Source organism: Pantherophis guttatus, chromosome 18 (genome assembly GCF_059756535.1).
Source record: "Pantherophis guttatus breed Tessera chromosome 18, ASM5975653v1, whole genome shotgun sequence".
In the NCBI taxonomy this organism is placed as follows: Eukaryota; Metazoa; Chordata; class Lepidosauria; order Squamata; family Colubridae; genus Pantherophis; species Pantherophis guttatus.
In genome coordinates, this window is record NC_142080.1 from 6,805,395 (window position 1) to 6,823,457 (window position 18,063).

Sequence of the window (18,063 nt, forward strand, 5' to 3'; positions counted from 1 at the left end):
TGGGTTGATTGTTCTCACTGTCAGAAAAATTCTCCTTATTTCCAGGTTGGACCTCTCTTTGATCAGTTTCCATCCATTATTCCTTGTCTGGCCTTCAAAGGTGGCCAGACCTTTGGTATAGCTGGACCCCCTTCCTCCTCTCTGTGGCAGCCCCTCAAATATTGGAAGATTCCCATCATGTCTCCCCTGGTCCTTCTCTTCGCTAGACTAGACATACCCACTTCCTGTTCTTCATATGTTTTAGCCTCCAGTCCCCTCATCATCCTGCTTGCTCTTCTCTGCACTCTTTCTAGAGTCTCCACATCTCTTTTTATAGTGTGGTCACCAAAATTGGACGCAGGATTCTAGGTGTGGCCTTACTAAGGCTTTATAGAGTGGCACTACCCTGTTTCCCCCAAAATAAGACATTCTCCTGATAATAAGCCCAATCAGGCTTTTGAGCGCATGGCAATAAGGCCAAGCGCTTATTTCAGGGTTAAAAAAAAATATAAGGCAGGGTCTCATTTTGGGGGTAACAAGATAGATAGATAGATAGATAGATAGATAGATAGATAGATAGATAGATAGATGATAGATAGATAGATAGATAGATAGATAGATAGATAGATAGATAGGTGGTAGGTAGGTAGGTAGGTAGGTAGGTAGGTAGGTAGGTAGGTAGGTAGGTAGGTAGGTAAATAAGGGATAGATAAGAGATACCGTTTCCCCCAAAATAAGACATTCCCCTGATAATAAGCCCAATCAGGCTTTTGAGCGCATGGCAATAAGGCCAAGCGCTTATTTCAGGGTTCAAAAAAAATATAAGACATGTTCTTATTTTTGGGGTAACACGGTAAGTGCTAAGTGTTACTGCTATTGCTTAGCAATGGACCTTCAAGTTCCAACTGCGGTCGTCATTTCGAGGACTACCTGTATTGTCATTGTCAAAAATGCAGAGATCTTAACAAGCCGGGATGGCACATTTTCAAGACCTTTTCCCAGCTTCTGAGCCTCACTCGGCTTTGAGAAAGACTTCGCGAACATTCGCAGAGATTTTTTTTCCACGCAGAAATCAAGGCTTGGTTCCAGGTGATTTCCAAACTTCGGGACCGATGCCAAAGCACCAACCCGAGTCTATGCAAAAGTCTATTTTGCATAACAGCCATAAGGTGGTTAAGTTCCTCTGTTGAACCTTTTTTTTTTTGTTTTTTCAGATTTATGCAAAATCAAGGTTTCTCCAGAAAAGCTGTGGTCTGGGTTGCACCCTGCTGAAGCCCCTAAAAATCTGGGTTGGTTTTTGTTTTTTGTTTTTAAACCGCAGGCCTGAGGCCAATTCAAAACCAAAGCAGAGCCCACTGCGGATTAACACAGTCTAAGGCAGATATACTGCGACTGTACGTGGAGGCTTGGCTTACGTTTGTCAACGGTCGGTGGCGGGGAGGGGAGGAAGGGCAGGAGCAGGCCTGCGGATTGCTTTTCAACAACGGCAGCTACCGGTTGTGATCTCTCACCTCCCAGGCTACACACACACACACACACACACACACACACAGAAACACATCCTGTTTTGCACACTGCTGCACTTCTGGTTCATTCCTTCCCTTCCCTCTCCGGTCTCCACTTTGCTCATAATTCTTAGTTTCCTGTATCATATCAGAAATTCTGCTTCTGGGCATATTTTTCTTTTCTTCTTCTTTTTTTAATTTTTTGTAATGTTGTCGTTGTCGTTGTTTTGCTCTGGGACTGAATCTCCGTTGCAGAGGCTTTCTCTGCTGGGGTTACAGGTAGTCCTCGATTTAAAACCACGACGGAGCCCCCAAAAATTTCTGTGGTGAAGCGTGAGGCTTAGACAGATTCAGATGAACGGAGTGGGAAGGGACCTTGGAGGTCATCTAGTCCAACCCCACAGCCCAAGCAGGAGACCCTACACCATTTCTGACAGATGGCTGTCCAGTCTCTTCTTGAAAGCCTCCAGGGATGACGCTCCCACAACTTCCGAAGGCAACTTCTGTTCCATGGGTTGATTGCTCTCACTGTCAGGAAATTCCTCCTTATTTCCAGGTTGAATCTCTCCTTGGTCAGTTTCCATCCATTATTCCTTGTCTGGAATAATGGATGGAATTATTGTAACATCCTTCTGTTTTAAATTGAAGTTATTTAAATAAGTTTAAATTCGTTTAAATTGGAATTTTTTATAACATCCTTCAATTTTTATGGCCTTTCTCGCCAGCGTTGTTAAGTGAATCACTGCAGTCGACATGTTGGTAACCCGGTTGTTAGAATTTTACTTTGATTGCAAAAGGGGATCACGTGATCTTGGGACACTGCTTCCGTCATAAAAACGAGTTGGCCGCCGAGCATCTGAATTTTGATCACGTGACTGCTGCAACAGTCATTAAGTGTGAAAAACGCTCCCAAGTCACATTTTTTTCAGCGCCGTTGCAACTTTGGAGGGTCACTAAATGATCTGTTGTAAGTCGAGGACTACCTGAACTCGGATGGGGACAATATTGCAACTGTGCAATCCGAAATCACCCCTTTCTCTTTCTTCTTCTTCTTCTTCCTCCTCCTCTTCCTCCTTCCAGGAAACTTATCTCTTCTAAGAAAAAAATGTAAATTCTAACTTCCTTTGCATCGACTTGGGTCTGTTTTGACATCCGCAAGGCCTCTCCGTTTTCCTCTCGTTGCAGAATCAAATCTTGAAGCCGTCTTGTTCCTTCAGCACACAACATGGCTTGCTGTGTTTTTCTTTTCCCACCTTGGTTGCCCAATGAAACTGGCAATAAAACCTAGCCACGTTCTAGATTCAGACAGCACACTAAGCCAACATTAAGGAAACTTTAAGTCTGCTGGGTAATGCGCTTGCTGAGTTTTCCCCTGACTTGGTTAAAACATGTTCGTTCTCTGGATCTCATGCAGTAAACCATCATTAAGCAAGCCATGGCTTCATAGGACTTGCATAGTGTCTGCTGGCCTTTTTTTCCCTCTCGAGGTAACCTGAATGTGCAAACCCAGTTGGCCTGGCCGACACACAGGGTGTTGTGGTCCACAAGCTGGCAGCGGAGTCGGGCAGTTAGGAGGCTGGGGAGGAACATGGGCCAGTCCTGGTGTCTGGGGAAGGCCCGGAAGAGGGCTCTGCGTCGGAGGCAGAGATGGAGCCAGGGCCATCTGGGAGTGATGCGCGGACTCCAGAGCCCCCAGAGTCAGACAGCAGAGAGGTAGAGGAACAGGAGGAGCCTGTTCCTAGTGCGCGCATGCGCAGAGCTGCCAGAAGGCAAGAGCAGCTAAAGCAAAAGGGACGACTTGGGAGTAAGGCCAGGAGATGATTGGCCCTTCCCATAAGGCTTAAAAGAGAAACCAAGGCACTTGGGGCCTCTTGCAGGAAAGCAACGTTGCTAACCCTGTTTCCAGTCGGCATCTCTTGTTTGTTTCTGAACTCCATGGGGCTTTGCCAAGTAAGGCCTTTGGCAACGTGTCAAAGAAGATAAAGGGTGATTACCCCGAAGGACTTCTTCCGAAGTCCTTTTTCTCAACTAATTGGGACTCAGCTGGGAATTAAAGTAATTCTCAGCTGTTACAATAAAAAGGGTTTTTGGGGGGGACTAATTGTGTATTGTAGTGACTCAATAAGCCTAGGTCACAACGCAGGGGGATTCTGGGAATTGCAGTCCATTTCGGGCAGCCAACCGCTAGCGATTCTGGGACTTCACACCTGGATGTTTTTTAGGATTTGGGATTGGACATTTTGCTATTTTGATCAGGAAAAGCTCCAGAAAAAAATATCCTAGTCAGGGTGGGTTTGATTTAAATCGAGTTGATTTAAATCACAATTTAAATCATGATTTAAATCACTAGTAAAAAGGCTTGATTTAAATCAACTCGATTTAAATCACAATTTTTAAAGAGCAACTGTCATCTCTGCTACTCCTTTGACCCACTGTTGACTTCACCGATAGTCCCAGTGTTGCAGAATATACAGCCTCCTGCTACATAACTAAGCTCCGTTTCATGCTGAATAAACTAAACTATTTATGTATCTTAAATAGAAAACTATCTTACCATAGATTTTTACCCCCAAAGTTTTTTATTAAAATAAATTCGATAAAAATCAAAAAAAATCCGATTTAAATAAAAAAAAAATCCGATTTAAATCAAAAAAATCTGATTTTTTTTTTATTTTCTTAAAAAAATCATTCATTTTTATCCACCTTGGTCCTAGTAGACAACCGCTTGAGTGTGAGCCGGCCGTGTAGCCAAAAAAAGCCAACACAATCCTAGGTTGCATCAACCAAATCAAAGATCGCATGAAGCGTTAGTACCATTTTATACTGCTTCGGTGCGGCCACGCTACGTTCTCATAATTCAGCTGCTGCCTGCTTTGATCCCAGTTTGAAGTTGGGGGGTGGGAAAGCATCGATTTATTTTTCAGGATATTAAAAAGGACAAATCAGCCCGGCTTTTCTTAGGGCAGGAAAGTGGTGTTTTGGAACTGGGGCTTTTTTTGCAAAAGCAGAAGGGGCCTCCCCTGGTTTGAGCGACAAACACAAAGACCGTAGTGTTGTCTGAGGAAGGGACAATGGATGCCAGCGGGTGGTCTCGGTAGGCCCCTGAGGAGGGGGAGGAGGGGGCTGGAAAGTTGGCATGGCTGTGGGAACCGACCTGGATATAAAAAAACAAAAAAAAAACCCACTGTGCATCTTGGCCAGAGGAGTTAGCCTTTCTCCACCCCTTAAATATTTCCGTTTCCCTTTAAAACTTTTATTTATTTATTATTTATTTATTATATTTCTATACCGCCTTTCTCCCGTAGGACTCAAGGCGGTGTACAGTCAAGAAAAATATAGACACACAAACATCATAAAATTGCTTTTGTGTGGCTCTCTCCTGTTTCCCCCCCCCCTTCCAAGTTGTTTGCTTGGAGGGATTCCTTTAAAAGAAACCCCCCTTTTTTTCTTCAATTCCGGGACATGAAATCCACCCAGCTGAAAGTCTGAGAAACCTTTGCCTAAAAGGATAGTATGTCCTTCCTTGCAGATGATTAACTTGTTTGCTTGTCGGAATCCTGCCTTTATTTTATTTTTATTTTTTTTACAAATAATGCAAGGCTGGGAACGTACACACACTTTCCCAACACACCTTCTTCCTATTTTCCCCACAACAACAACAACGCTGTGAGGTGGGTTGGGCTGAGAGAGAGAAAGATTCAAAAGTCATTCAGCTGGTGTTCATGCATAAAGCAAGACTAGAACTCACCGTCTCCAAGTGATTGGCTCAAAGTCACCTAGCTGGCTTTCATGCTAAGACAGGACTAGAACTCACTGTCTCCTGGTGATTGGCCCAAACTCACCCAGCCGGCTTTCATGCCTAAAGTGGGACTAGAACTCACTGTCTCCTGGTGATTGGCCCAAACTCACCCAGCCGGCTTTCATGCCTAAAGTGGGACTAGAACTCACTGTCTCCTGGTGATTGGCCCAAACTCACCCAGCCGGCTCTCATGCCTAAAGTGGGACTAGAACTCACTGTCTCCTTGTGATTGGCCCAAACTCACCCAGCCGGCTTTCATGCCTAAAGTGGGACTAGAACTCACTGTCTCCTGGTGATTGGTCCAAAGTCACCCAGCCGGCTTTCATGCCTAAAGTGGGACTAGAACTCACTGTCTCCTGGTGATTGGTCCAAAGTCACCCAGCCGGCTTTCATGCCTAAGACAGAACTAGAACTCTCCATCTCCTGGTGATTGGCCCAAACTCACCCAGCCGGCTTTCATGCCTAAAGTGGGACTAGAACTCACTGTCTCCTTGTGATTGGTCCAAACTCACCCAGCCGGCTTTCATGCCTAAAGTGGGACTAGAACTCACTGTCTCCTTGTGATTGGCCCAAACTCACCCAGCCGGCTTTCATGCCTAAAGTGGGACTAGAACTCACTGTCTCCTGGTGATTGGTCCAAAGTCACCCAGCCGGCTTTCATGCCTAAGACAGAACTAGAACTCTCCATCTCCTGGTGATTGGCCCAAACTCACCCAGCCGGCTTTCATGCCTAAAGTGGGACTAGAACTCACTGTCTCCTGGTGATTGGCCCAAACTCACCCAGCCGGCTTTCATGCCTAAAGTGGGACTAGAACTCACTGTCTCCTTGTGATTGGCCCAAACTCACCCAGCCGGCTTTCATGCCTAAAGTGGGACTAGAACTCACTGTCTCCTGGTGATTGGCCCAAACTCACCCAGCCGGCTTTCATGCCTAAAGTGGGACTAGAACTCACTGTCTCCTGGTGATTGGTCCAAAGTCACCCAGCCGGCTTTCATGCCTAAGACAGAACTAGAACTCTCCATCTCCTGGTGATTGGCCCAAACTCACCCAGCCGGCTTTCATGCCTAAAGTGGGACTAGAACTCACTGTCTCCTTGTGATTGGTCCAAAGTCACCCAGCCAGCTTTCATGCCTAAGACAGAACTAGAACTCACTGTCTCCTTGTGATTGGCCCAAACTCACCCAGCCGGCTTTCATGCCTAAAGTGGGACTAGAACTCACTGTCTCCTTGTGATTGGTCCAAAGTCACCCAGCCAGCTTTCATGCTAAGACAGAACTAGAACTCACTGTCTCCTTGTGATTGGTCCAAAGTCACCCAGCCAGTTTCTATGGCTAAGGCTATTAGCTGTTTTTTTTTTCCTGCCTCCCTCCCACTATCCCTCACCTGCGCCTTGATGGGGACGCCCGGGAAAAATGTTGGAAAAATTCCCACGGGCTGATCTTCTCAACGGGGCCCCCCCAAAATGGTGTGGACACTCCTGTCCCCCTTTGCAACTCCCACAGGATCTATCTGGTGGGAAATTCGTCCAGGGAGAGATGGGGTGGGGTGGGGGAGATATTTCAGACTCCGTACCCACTCAATCTAAGAGCGTTAGAAAGATTATCTGCCACTCGCAATTATTATTATTATTTTTTTTTTAAAAAAGACAATTAGCCGAAGCATCTCTGCCTTTAGCCCTGCTTTGAGAAACTGGCTCCCCATTTATCAGATTTGGAACTGGAGACGGAGGAACATTTAAAACAAAGCCACAAGGCTCATGATGTAAGAATTGGACCGCGGAAGAAAGGAGGGAGGGGCTGAGAGGAGTCATTAACGGGTATCCCCTCCAGTCACAGAACACCTTGGATTTGCCCCAGGTAAGGCTGATGTAACCCATCAGGCCTGCCCCAACTTTGAGCCTTGGAATCCTTTTTGTCCTGCAAAGGGGGTGGGGTGGGGGGCACAGGCAATTAGGGTGTGCCAGGCCCTTGAGGGACTCTTTTTTTTTTTCCCAACGTCTTGTAAGATGGGCTCTTCAAAAGAGGAATCTCAGAATCCAGTCAGAATAGAGCTGGGAGGGACCTTGGAGGTCTTCTAGTCCAGCCCCCTGCTCAAGCAGGAGACCCTAGACTGGGTGTCAGCAACCTGCGGCTCCGGAGCCGCATGTGGCTCTTTGGGCCCTCTGCTGTGGCTACCTGTCGGGTGATCCCATCATTGGCTGAGGCCGACCCTCGCCCTCCCCTCTCGGTCACTCCTCACCTGGCCTGAGAAGGAAGGTAAGGGCGACGGCAGGGGGATGGAGAAGTGGCCAGGGCAGAGACAGAGAGATACAGAGAGAGGGGGAGAGAGAGAGAGACAGAGAGAGGGAGAGACATATAGAGATACAGAGAGAGGGGGAGAGAGGGAGAGATACAGAGAGAGGGAGAGAGAGGGAGAGATACAGAGAGAGGGAGAGACATAGAGAGATACAGAGAGAGGGGGAGAGAGGGAGAGATACAGAGAGAGGGAGAGACATAGAGATACAGAGAGAGGGGGAGAGAGAGAGACAGAGAGAGATACAGAGAGAGGGGGAGAGAGGGAGAGATACAGAGAGAGGGAGAGAGAGGGAGAGACATATAGAGATACAGAGAGAGGGGGAGAGAGACAGATACAGAGAGAGGGGGAGGGAGGGAGAGATACAGAGAGAGGGAGAGACATAGAGAGATACAGAGAGAGTGGGAGAGAGGGAGAGACAGAGAGAGGGAGAGACATATAGAGATACAGAGAGAGGGGGAGAGAGGGAGAGATACAGAGAGAGGGAGAGAGAGGGAGAGATACAGAGAGAGGGAGAGACATAGAGAGATACAGAGAGAGGGGGAGAGAGGGAGAGATACAGAGAGAGGGAGAGACATAGAGATACAGAGAGAGGGAGAGAGAGGGAGAGATACAGAGAGAGGGAGAGACATAGAGAGATACAGAGAGAGGGGGAGAGAGGGAGAGATACAGAGAGAGGGAGAGACATAGAGATACAGAGAGAGGGGGAGAGAGAGAGACAGAGAGAGATACAGAGAGAGGGGGAGAGAGGGAGAGATACAGAGAGAGGGAGAGAGGGAGAGACATATAGAGATACAGAGAGAGGGGGAGAGAGACAGAGATACAGAGAGAGGGGGAGAGAGGGAGAGATACAGAGAGAGGGAGAGACAGAGAGATACAGAGAGAGGGGGAGAGAGGGAGAGATACAGAGAGAGGGAGAGACATAGAGATACAGAGAGAGGGGGAGAGAGAGAGACAGAGATACAGAGAGAGGGGGAGAGAGGGAGAGATACAGAGAGAGGGAGAGAGAGGGAGAGACATAGAGATACAGAGAGAGGGGGAGAGAGAGAGACAGAGAGAGATACAGAGAGAGGGGGAGAGAGGGAGAGATACAGAGAGAGGGAGAGACATAGAGATACAGAGAGAGGGGGAGAGAGAGAGACAGAGAGAGATACAGAGAGAGGGGGAGAGAGGGAGAGATACAGAGAGAGGGAGAGAGAGGGAGAGACATAGAGAGATACAGAGAGGGGGGAGAGAGACAGAGATACAGAGAGAGGGGGAGGGAGGGAGAGATACAGAGAGAGGGAGAGACATAGAGATACAGAGAGAGGGGGAGAGAAAGAGAGATAGAGAGAGAGGGGGAGAGAGGGAGAGATACAGAGAGAGAGAGTGGAGAGAGAGAGACAGAGAGACACAGAGAGAGGAGAGAGAGAGAGACAAAGATAGAGAGAGAGAAGGGAGAGAAAGAGACATAGAGAGATACAGAGAGAGAGGGGGGGAAGAAAGAGGGAGTGGGGAGGGGGAGAGAGAGGTATATCAAAAGGATTTTGTGGTTCCCCAGTGGTTCTCTGACCCGCTGGGTAGGCACGGCTAGGAGGTCATGTGACTGGTGGAAGTGAGTGACGTCGAGTTGGCCACGCCCACTCAGGTTTTGTGGCTCCCGGTGTTTTGTTTTTTTTTCTGTGGGAAACGGGTCCCAATGGCTCTTTGAGTGTTTAAGGTTGCAGACCCCTGCCCTAGACCATTCCAGAGAAATGGCTGTCCGGTCTTTTCTTAAAAACCTTCCGTGATGGGGTCACTCACAACATCTGAAAGGCAAGCTGTTCCACTGGTTAATTGTTCTAGTTTATCAGGAAATTAGAAGATAGAATAATAAGTGTTGGAAGGGACTTTGGAGGTCTTCTAGTCCAGCTCCCGGTTCAAGCAGAAGATCCTATGCCATTTCAGACAAGTGGCCGTCCAGTCTTTTCTTAAAAACCTCCCGTGATGAAGCACCTACAACTTCTGGTGGCAAGCAGTTCCACTGGTTAATTGTCCTCACTGTTAGGAAGTTTCTCCTTAATTCCAGGTTGCTTCTCTCCTTGATGAGTTTCCACCCATTGCTTCTTCTCCTGCCTTCAGATGCTTTGGAGAATAGCTTGACTCCCTCTTCTTTGGGGCAGCCCCTGAGATATTGGAAGACTGCCATCATCTCATGCCTAGTCCTTCTTTTCATAAAACAGTTCCTGCAACCGTTCTTCATACCTTTTAGTCTCCAGGCCTTTAATCTCCTTAGTTACTCTTCTCTGCCCTTGTCCCAAAATCTCATTTTGTAAAAATAAAAAACAAAAAAGTTGTAAAATTGAGCGAGACTCACTTAACGACCGCCTTGCTTAGCGATGGGAAATTTGGGGCTCCGTTGTGGTCGTCAAGGACTACCTATACTCCGAACTCACATTTCTGGAGTGAGAGGAACTGCTCAAGGCTTGGAGAAGAGAAGAGAAACAGGGCCAGATTCGTTTCTCCAGCTGGGTCCGAAACGGCTGTTTTTTTTGATCAGGGTCTAGAAAGTGAGTCAGGAGATCCGGTTTCGAATCTCATCGGAGGGTTTGCCACACCCTGCTGAGTAAGGAGACGGGGTGTTGCCAGGCTTGCCGAGATAGAAATCCAGACCAAAGCGTTTATCACCAGCTTTGGTGGAAGCGTTTCCCTTAATCCCCTTGGCTCCGGATGCCAATCTGAATGGGGTCAGAAAGATGACCTTTAGGCGCATACGGAGAGCTATTCTCACCTGGTTTCCAGCTCCTGGGCCAAAAGGCACATCAGGACAGGTGGTTTGAGACCCAGACCTGTCTTCTGCGGCGAAAGCTGAAATTACCTTGCCAAAACTTGGAAGGTTTTATTTTGCACGTTTGAGTTTTTTTGCTGTGCTTTGATTTTAGATCCTTTGATTAATATAACAGGAGGGTCCAAAATTGACAACTTTGAAGACTTGTGGACTTTTGACTCCCAGAATTCCCTGGCCAGCATGGATGTAAACTTGAGAGTTGAAGTCCAACCATCATAAATAATGCTGGCTGGGGCATTCTGGGAGTTGAAGTCCATCCATCTTAAAGCATGCCGGCTGGGGCATTCTGGGAGTTGAAGTCCATCCATCTTCTGGGAGTTGAAGTCCATTCCTCTTAAAGCATCCTGGCTGGGGAATTCTGGGAGTGGAAGCCCACCCATCTTAAAGCATGCTGGCTGGGGCATTCTGGGAGTTGAAGTCCACCCATCTTAAAGCATGCTGGCTGCGGCATTCTGGGAGTTGAAGTCCACCCATCTTAAAGCATGCTGGCTGGGGCATTCTGGGAGTTGAAATCCATCCATCTTAAAGCATGCTGGCTGGGGCATTCTGGGAGTTGAAGTCCACCCATCTTAAAGCATGCTGGCTGCGGCATTCTGGGAGTTGAAATCCATCCATCTTAAAGCATGCTGGCTGGGGCATTCTGGGAGTTGAAGTCCACCCATCTTAAAGCATGCTGGCTGGGGCATTCTGGGAGTTGAAGTCCACCCATCTTAAAGCATGCTGGCTGGGGCATTCTGGGAGTTGAAATCCATCCACCTTAAAGCATGCTGGCTGGGGGATTCTGGGAGTTGAAGTCCATCCATCTTCTGGGAGTTGAAGTCCATTCCTCTTAAAGCATGCCGACTGGGGGATTCTGGGAGATGAAGTCCACTCATCTTAAAGCAGGCTGATTGGGGAATTCTGGGAGTTGAAATCCAGCCACCTTAAAAGTTGTTAAACTCTGTCTTGGACCTTAATAAATTCTGGAATACCCAGTCAATTAATCCTAAAATTGTCTTCCCTCCCTTCTCTCTCTCTCCCAGATCACATTTTTTGGAAATACATCACCCACCCACCCACCTTAGCGTCATGGCAAATCGAGGCCCTGCTTACGGACTCAGTCGGGAGGTTCAGCAAAAAATCGACCGACAGTATGATCCTGATCTGGAACAGATTCTCATCCAATGGATCAAGGCCCAGTGTGGGCCAGACATTGGGGAGCCTGAGCCGGGTAAAGAGAATTTCCAAAAATGGCTGAAAGATGGCACGGTGAGGATTTTATTTTATTTTATTATTTTATTTTATTTTGCTCTGTCGCCTCTTTAATTTTTTTTTCTGCCTCCTCTCGCTGTTTCGGATGAAGCAAAACTGGCTGTCAAAAATTATTTCAGAGGGTTATTTTGGTCAATTCCACCGTGGAGTTGGCAAAAGGGCGTGGAAGATTTAAAACAAAACAAAACAAAGTACATGAATTAAGCCCACCCACGTTGGGAAACTCTAAAGGCCTAAAGGGAAGAATTTGCATTCAAAGAAAAAGTTCTAACAGCTCTTGTTAAATCAGTTATATAAAGTCAGGGGAGAGGCATAGAAAAGACTCCAGATGTTGATGCAGATATAAATAAGTTTGAAACTCTCTTGTGGGCTTTTTAAAATAAATCATTTAAAAAAAAAAAATAGCTAGGCTACTATATGGAAGGATTAGTAGAAGCCATAAAGCAGAGCAGATTTTTAAAGCCAAGCTTTTTTTATTAGGGGCTAGCAACTTATTCCTTGGCATTTAAGACACAAAACCACCATTTGAGTGATCATTTAGTAGAGAAAAGCAGAGATTTTTTCTTCGATCCACATTTTTCCACTAGCGATTAGCCTCCCTTGACATTTAGGCACAAAATCAACATTTGATTGATCATTTAGTAGAGACAAATAAAGATTTTTAAATCTATATTTTTCTTAATAGGGACTAGCAATTTGTTCCTTGACATTTAGACACAAAATCCCCATTTGATTGATCGTTTAGTAGAGAAGAGATTTTTAGATGTATGTTGTTATAATAGGGACTAGCGACTTGTTCCATGACATTTACACACAAAATCACCATTTGACTGATCATTTAGTAGAGATGAGTAAAGATTTTTAAATCTATGTTTTGCTTAATAGGGACTAGCAACTTGTTCCTTGACATTTCAACACCAAATCCCCATTTGATGGATCGTTTAGTAGAGAAGAGATTTTTAGATGTTATGTTTTTCTAATAGGGACTAGCAATTTGTTCCTTGACATTTACATACAAAATCACCGTTTGACCAATCGTTTAGTAGCGAAAAGGGTTTTTTTTTAGATGTATGTTTTTGTAATAGGGACTAGCAACTTGTTCCTTGATATTTAGACACACACACACACACACACAAAATGACCATTTGACCAATGGTTTTGTAAAGCTTTTATGGCAGAGACCTCAAATCTGCTTTGCATCACCCCGCAGGATATTATGCATCGCATTTTTTTGGCTCAAGGAGAGCAACTCCATCTGGTTTTTGATCCTTGAGCAGAGAAGTTAAGACAATCGGCAAAGGGAAGGAGGAAATTAAATGCACGGTGCTTCCTGTTCCTGTTAGGTACTCTGCCTGCTGATCAACAGCCTGTATCCGAAGGGCAAGGGACCTGTGGCCAAGATCCAGGCTTACACCATGGCCTTCAAGCAAATGGAAATGATTTCTCAGTTCTTACGCGCGGCCGAGAGTTACGGCATCCTGGCGTCGGATATTTTCCAAACCGTGGATTTATGGGAAGGTATGTTTCAAAAAAAAAAAAAAAAGAGGGACACGGTGGCTCAGCGGCTAAGACGCTGAGCTTGTCGGATCGAAAGGGTCGGCAGTTCCAGCGGTTCGAATCCCCTGGTGCTGCCGCCGAACGGGGTGAGCTCCCGTGACTTGTCCCAGCTTCTGCCAACCTAGCAGTTCGAAAGCAGGTTTAAAAAAACAAAACAAAATGCAAGTAGAAAAATAGGGACCACCTTTGGTGGGAAGGGAAGAGCGTTTTCCGTGCGTCAAAAATGACCCGAAGTCATTTTTGTAGCATTAAATGTTTTTGATACTCACTTTTTTGTTTCGTTTTGTTTTCAAAGAGTATCCGATTTAAGTGAATGTTTCCAAAACTGCAATACTGTTTGGTTTTTTTTTATGTTGCAACGCTTGGAAGGAAATGAAATGTTTTTGAAGGATGGCTACAAACTAACTTTTTTTTTTCCTTTTTCTTTTTCCTTTCACTGCAAACCTGCAAACCTTTTTCCTGGCCTCTTTCCACCCTGCAGGGAAGAACATGGCTTGCGTTCAGAGGACTCTGATGAACCTGGGAGGTTTAGCCGTCTCCAAAGAGGATGGCTTCTTCGCGGGAGACCCCAACTGGTTCCCGAAGTAAGTGGGCTTTTGCAAACCAGATTTTTGCAATCGATTGGAAAGCCGAGACGGGGCGGTATTGATTTTTTTTTTTTAATTTGATTTATATGCCGCCCTTCTCCGGAGACTCAGGGCGGCTTACAATGCGCTAAGCAATAGCCTTCGTACTTTTGTATATTTATACAAAGTCAGCTTATTGCCCCCACAAACTGGGTCCTCATTTTACCTACCTTAGAAAGGATGGAAGGCTGAGTCAACCTTGAGCCTGGTGAGATTCGAACCTGCAGAAATTGCAGGCAGCTGTGTTAATAACAGGGTGCATTAAACCACTGTACTACCAAGGCTCCAAGGATTATTTGTATTTTATTAAGTCCTGGGCTCCAAGGTCACCGCAGATGGGGAAAAACAGCAGCCAGGAAATTAAATTAAATACAGGTAGTCCTTGAGTTACAACAGTTCATTTAGTGGCCATTCAAAGTTACAACGGCACTGGGGGGGGGGGAAAGAGACTTAGTGACCATTATTTATTTATTTATTTATTTAAATTTTTATACTGCCCCCTCTCCTGAAGGACTCGGGGCGGTGAACAGCCACAATTAAGAAACATCCAATACAAACATTAAAATGCATTTAAAACAAAATTAAATCTAATGGCTTTCCGCCAATTTAAAACCCCTTATCCATAAAATTCACCAATAAAAATTTTAAGCCAGCCTGGTTTAAGTGTTTTTTTCACACACTTACGACCGTTGCATGGTCACGTGATCAAAACTCAGGATGCTTGGCAACGGGTTCATACTTAACGACCGTTGCTGTGGTGTCCCACAGTCTCACGGGTTTCCCCCTTTGGCGACCTTTTGCCAAGCCAAATCCACGGGGAAGCCGGATCCACTTAACGACCGTGCTAATAATGTTATCAACGGCAGCGATTTCACTTAACGGAGGCAAGGAAAGTCGTAAAATAATGGGGCAAAAAACCCGCTTAACAAATGTCTCGCTTGACAACAGAAAAGCTGGGCTCCGTTGTGGTCGTAAGTCCGGGACGACCTGTACATTACCTGTTGCCCGGCATCCAAATTTTGATCACTTGACCAGGGGGTGGGGATGCTGCAATGGCCGTTAAGCAGGGGTGGGCTGTTGGGGGTTCGGGAGAATCTCCTAGCTAAGATTCTGTGCAGTTCAGAGAACCCCCAAATCCCACTCCTGGCTGGCCCTGCCTATCCCTCCCCTCCCAGGAGTCCCCACGCGGCCCGTTTTGGATGCAGGTAAGTGCAGGGCACGCATGGAGGCTCGGGGAGGGCGAAAAACTGGAAGTTTGGGAAGGCCGGAAATTTGGGAAGGCTCCGGAGGCCCGTTTCCGGCCTCTGGAGCCTGGGAAGGCTGTTTTCGCCCTCCTGGAGGCTCAAGAAAAGCCCCCGGAACCTGGGGAGGGCAAAAACGCTCTCCCCCCCCCCCCGCCATGGTGCAGGAGGCCGACTAGGCCACGCCCACCAAGCAACCAGGCAGAGAACCCCTTGCTAAAAGTTTTGAAGCCCACCCCTGCCGTTAAGTGTGAAAAACGACCGTAAGTCACTTTTTTCAGTGCCGTCGTAAATTCAGACAGTCACTAAACGAATGATTGTTAAATCGAGACCACCTGTGTTGTTGTCCCTTAAGGTGTCAGCCTTGGGGATTTCTTGCTTAAACTACCATTAAACCACCATCGCCTTTCAAGCTGGGAAATTTCCCCGTCCTCATTCTCTTTTTTTTTTTCTTTCCTTTGTGTCGTTAGGAAATCCCAGGAGAATCGCCGAGCTTTCTCGGACGACAAACTCCGAGAGGGACAGAACGTCATCGGGCTGCAGATGGGGACGAATCGAGGGGCTTCCCAGGCGGGCATGACGGGTTACGGGATGCCCCGCCAGATCCTTTGAGCCCACCGTCCCGGCCTTCCCCTTCGCCTCCTCCAATATCTTCCTTTTTTTTTTTTTCCTCCAGAGAATTTTCCGAGTTTCTTTTTCTCTACGAAACAATCCTTTCGGATTAGAACTCCCATTTTTCCTCCTTTTGGCCATTTTTTTTTTTTAAATATTAAAACAAAAACAAAATCCCTCTAAGTGTTTCTTCGGTCGTATCTCCCCGCTCCTGCTTTTCCCGTCTCGGCCGACAATTATATTTTTTTTCCCCCTGCCTCTCCATCATCTCACTTCTTTTCTCCAAGGATGCTCAAATCTTGATATATGTTTTTTCCCCACCTCCCCTCTTCCATCCACTCGGGACCAATTCGTGTCGCAAGACAAGACGGTGTATGTTTCCCCCTCCACATTCTTCCCCCAATCTTCTTCTCCAAATATTTTGAAAAGATCCTAGCCCTTCCCAACCTCCCAAAAAAAAAGGCCTTTTAAGGCAGCTAATCCTTGGAATCGAAACCCAGGTTTCGCACTTTTCTTCTCTGGACCAAAATAATCACAGAATGTCTTATCTAAAAGTTTCAGGGGGTTATTTTGCTTCATCCCAAAAAAAGACCAATGATGAGATGCTATAGAATAGGTGGTAAACTGCGCCATCTATTTCTTAATTTTGGGTTTGGATTTTTGATGGCCGTGCACTCACGCCCACCCCAATCTGAAAGGACAGGAAAAAATCAGGTGATTCAATCCCCCCAAAAATAATAAATCACCCCTGGGGAATTTGGGGTTCTTGGAAGGAAGACCCCTTATCTACGCTTCCTGGGGTCAGTTTTTTAGTTTGAGGAGGGGGCAATGGTGTTAAGAGAGGACACGCCCCATGCTCTACTCTGTTTCTCTTGCAAAAATCCTTAAATCAGTCAAGGCGGGGTTGGGGAGGAGACAAAGCCAGTCCAAGGTCAATCCGATTAGACAGTCCAGAAGAAAAAATGGGGTAGCCACGGTGCTGCCTTTTCTGTATTCACCCCTCCGCAGCTCGGCTCAGCCTTTTGGCCTTGGTATTACGGAGCTTTTGTTAAGTCCCGCAGCTTTTTTACGGGAGGAGGGCAAAGCCAGAAGCGATAACTACCCCGAACTTTGAAAGTATGTGGTGTGGAAAGTATTCTGCCTCGAGGCTTTTGATAAGAAATAAAGATTGCTCCATTCTTTGGTTGACGGGCCTGCGTCCTTCCTCTTTGGATCTGCTGCTCCGATAGAGCTTGGGAACCTTCCCGTGGGTCTCTTCGACTACCCCTCCCAGCCAGGAGAGCCCTGAAAGCTTGAAAGTCTATGCCCAGGGGTCAGCAACCCGCAGCTCTGGAGCCACGTGTGGCTCTTTCATCCCTCCGCTGCGGCTCCCTGTCGCTCAAAATAATGCATCACGGCTGCCAAATTGCGACACCCACCGACGCACAATTTATTAAGCTTTTCGTACCCCATTAGGCCAACCAGGGATAAATCCAAGAAAAGAAAAGTTTCGGAAGAAAACAGAACTTTTAATTTGACTACCTAGGCTAGTTTTGTGGCCGCTCAGGAAATAGTCGGGCACGGGAAGGGTTTTTGTGGCTCCCGGTGTTTTCTTTTCTGTGGGAAACGGGTCCAAATGGCTCTTTGGAGTGTTTAAGTTTGCCAACCTCTGGACTCTACGCAAAACCCAGTTTACTAAGAGGGTCAAGCACAGGCGATCTTGGGTGGGATGGGGGGCTTAAGAGCACACGGGGAGGGGGGAAACCTGATGAAAAAGGCAAATTAGTCTCAGGGGGGGTCTTTAATTTTGCCGTCCCTGTGCCAGCAATTGCTAAAAGTCTAGCAATTTGATTTGCAACTGCAGCAGCTTCCTGTTTTAAAATGCTTCTATGGGAACAATCAATAGGAAAACAGGATACACAAGAGGGGGGGGGAATGCAAGGAAGGGGGGGTGACTGGGAAGTGTTTGTGAGGGCGGAGCTTTGCCTAATGCCTGCGGGAAGAATTTTGGAAGCCTTCGTAGATGTTTCATCCACCCAATCCTAGCTAGAGATCTATTAAGACGATTTGGGTGTTTTTTTTTACCGTCCTTATTCGCAAACAAATAAGTTCACAAAGAGAGGGCACGGAGGCTCAGGGGCTAAGACGCCGAGCTTGTCGATCAGAAAGGTCGGCAGTTCAGTGGTTCGAATCCCTAGTGTGTCGCGTAACGGGGTGAGCTCCTGTGACTCGTCCCAGCTTCTGCCAACCTAGCAGTTCGAAAGCAGGTAAAAAAAAAAAATGCAAGTAGAAAAAAATAGGGACCCCCTTTGGTGGGAAGGGAACAGCGTTTTCCGTGCACCTTTGGCGTTGAGTCATGCCGGCCACATGACCACGGAGACGTCTTCGGACAGCGCTGGCTCTTCGGCTTTGAAA

General features: G+C 46.7%; 1 protein-coding gene and 1 long non-coding RNA gene across 4 annotated transcripts in view; one reads left to right on the forward strand and one right to left on the reverse strand.

Annotated features, from left to right (window-relative positions):
- Positions 1–16,857, forward strand: part of TAGLN2 (transgelin 2) — a 29,965-nt gene extending 13,108 nt beyond the window's left edge. Inside the window, exons 1-5 of one of the 3 annotated variants that reach the window (XM_087880918.1) lie at positions 1,192–1,268; positions 11,405–11,630; positions 12,977–13,151; positions 13,672–13,774; positions 15,528–16,857. In XM_087880918.1, coding sequence (XP_087737044.1) covers positions 11,451–11,630; positions 12,977–13,151; positions 13,672–13,774; positions 15,528–15,669 — 600 coding nt within the window. In that variant the 5' untranslated portion in view covers positions 1,192–1,268; positions 11,405–11,450 and the 3' untranslated portion in view covers positions 15,670–16,857. Of the gene's footprint in view, positions 1–1,191; positions 1,269–7,284; positions 7,540–11,404; positions 11,631–12,976; positions 13,152–13,671; positions 13,775–15,527 lie in introns of those variants that run through there. The other 2 variants (XM_087880917.1, XM_060694389.2) reach the window with 2 other exon arrangements.
- Positions 1–18,063, reverse strand: part of LOC148111529 (uncharacterized) — a 115,387-nt gene that overhangs the window by 78,457 nt on the left and 18,867 nt on the right. The window lies entirely within an intron of this gene.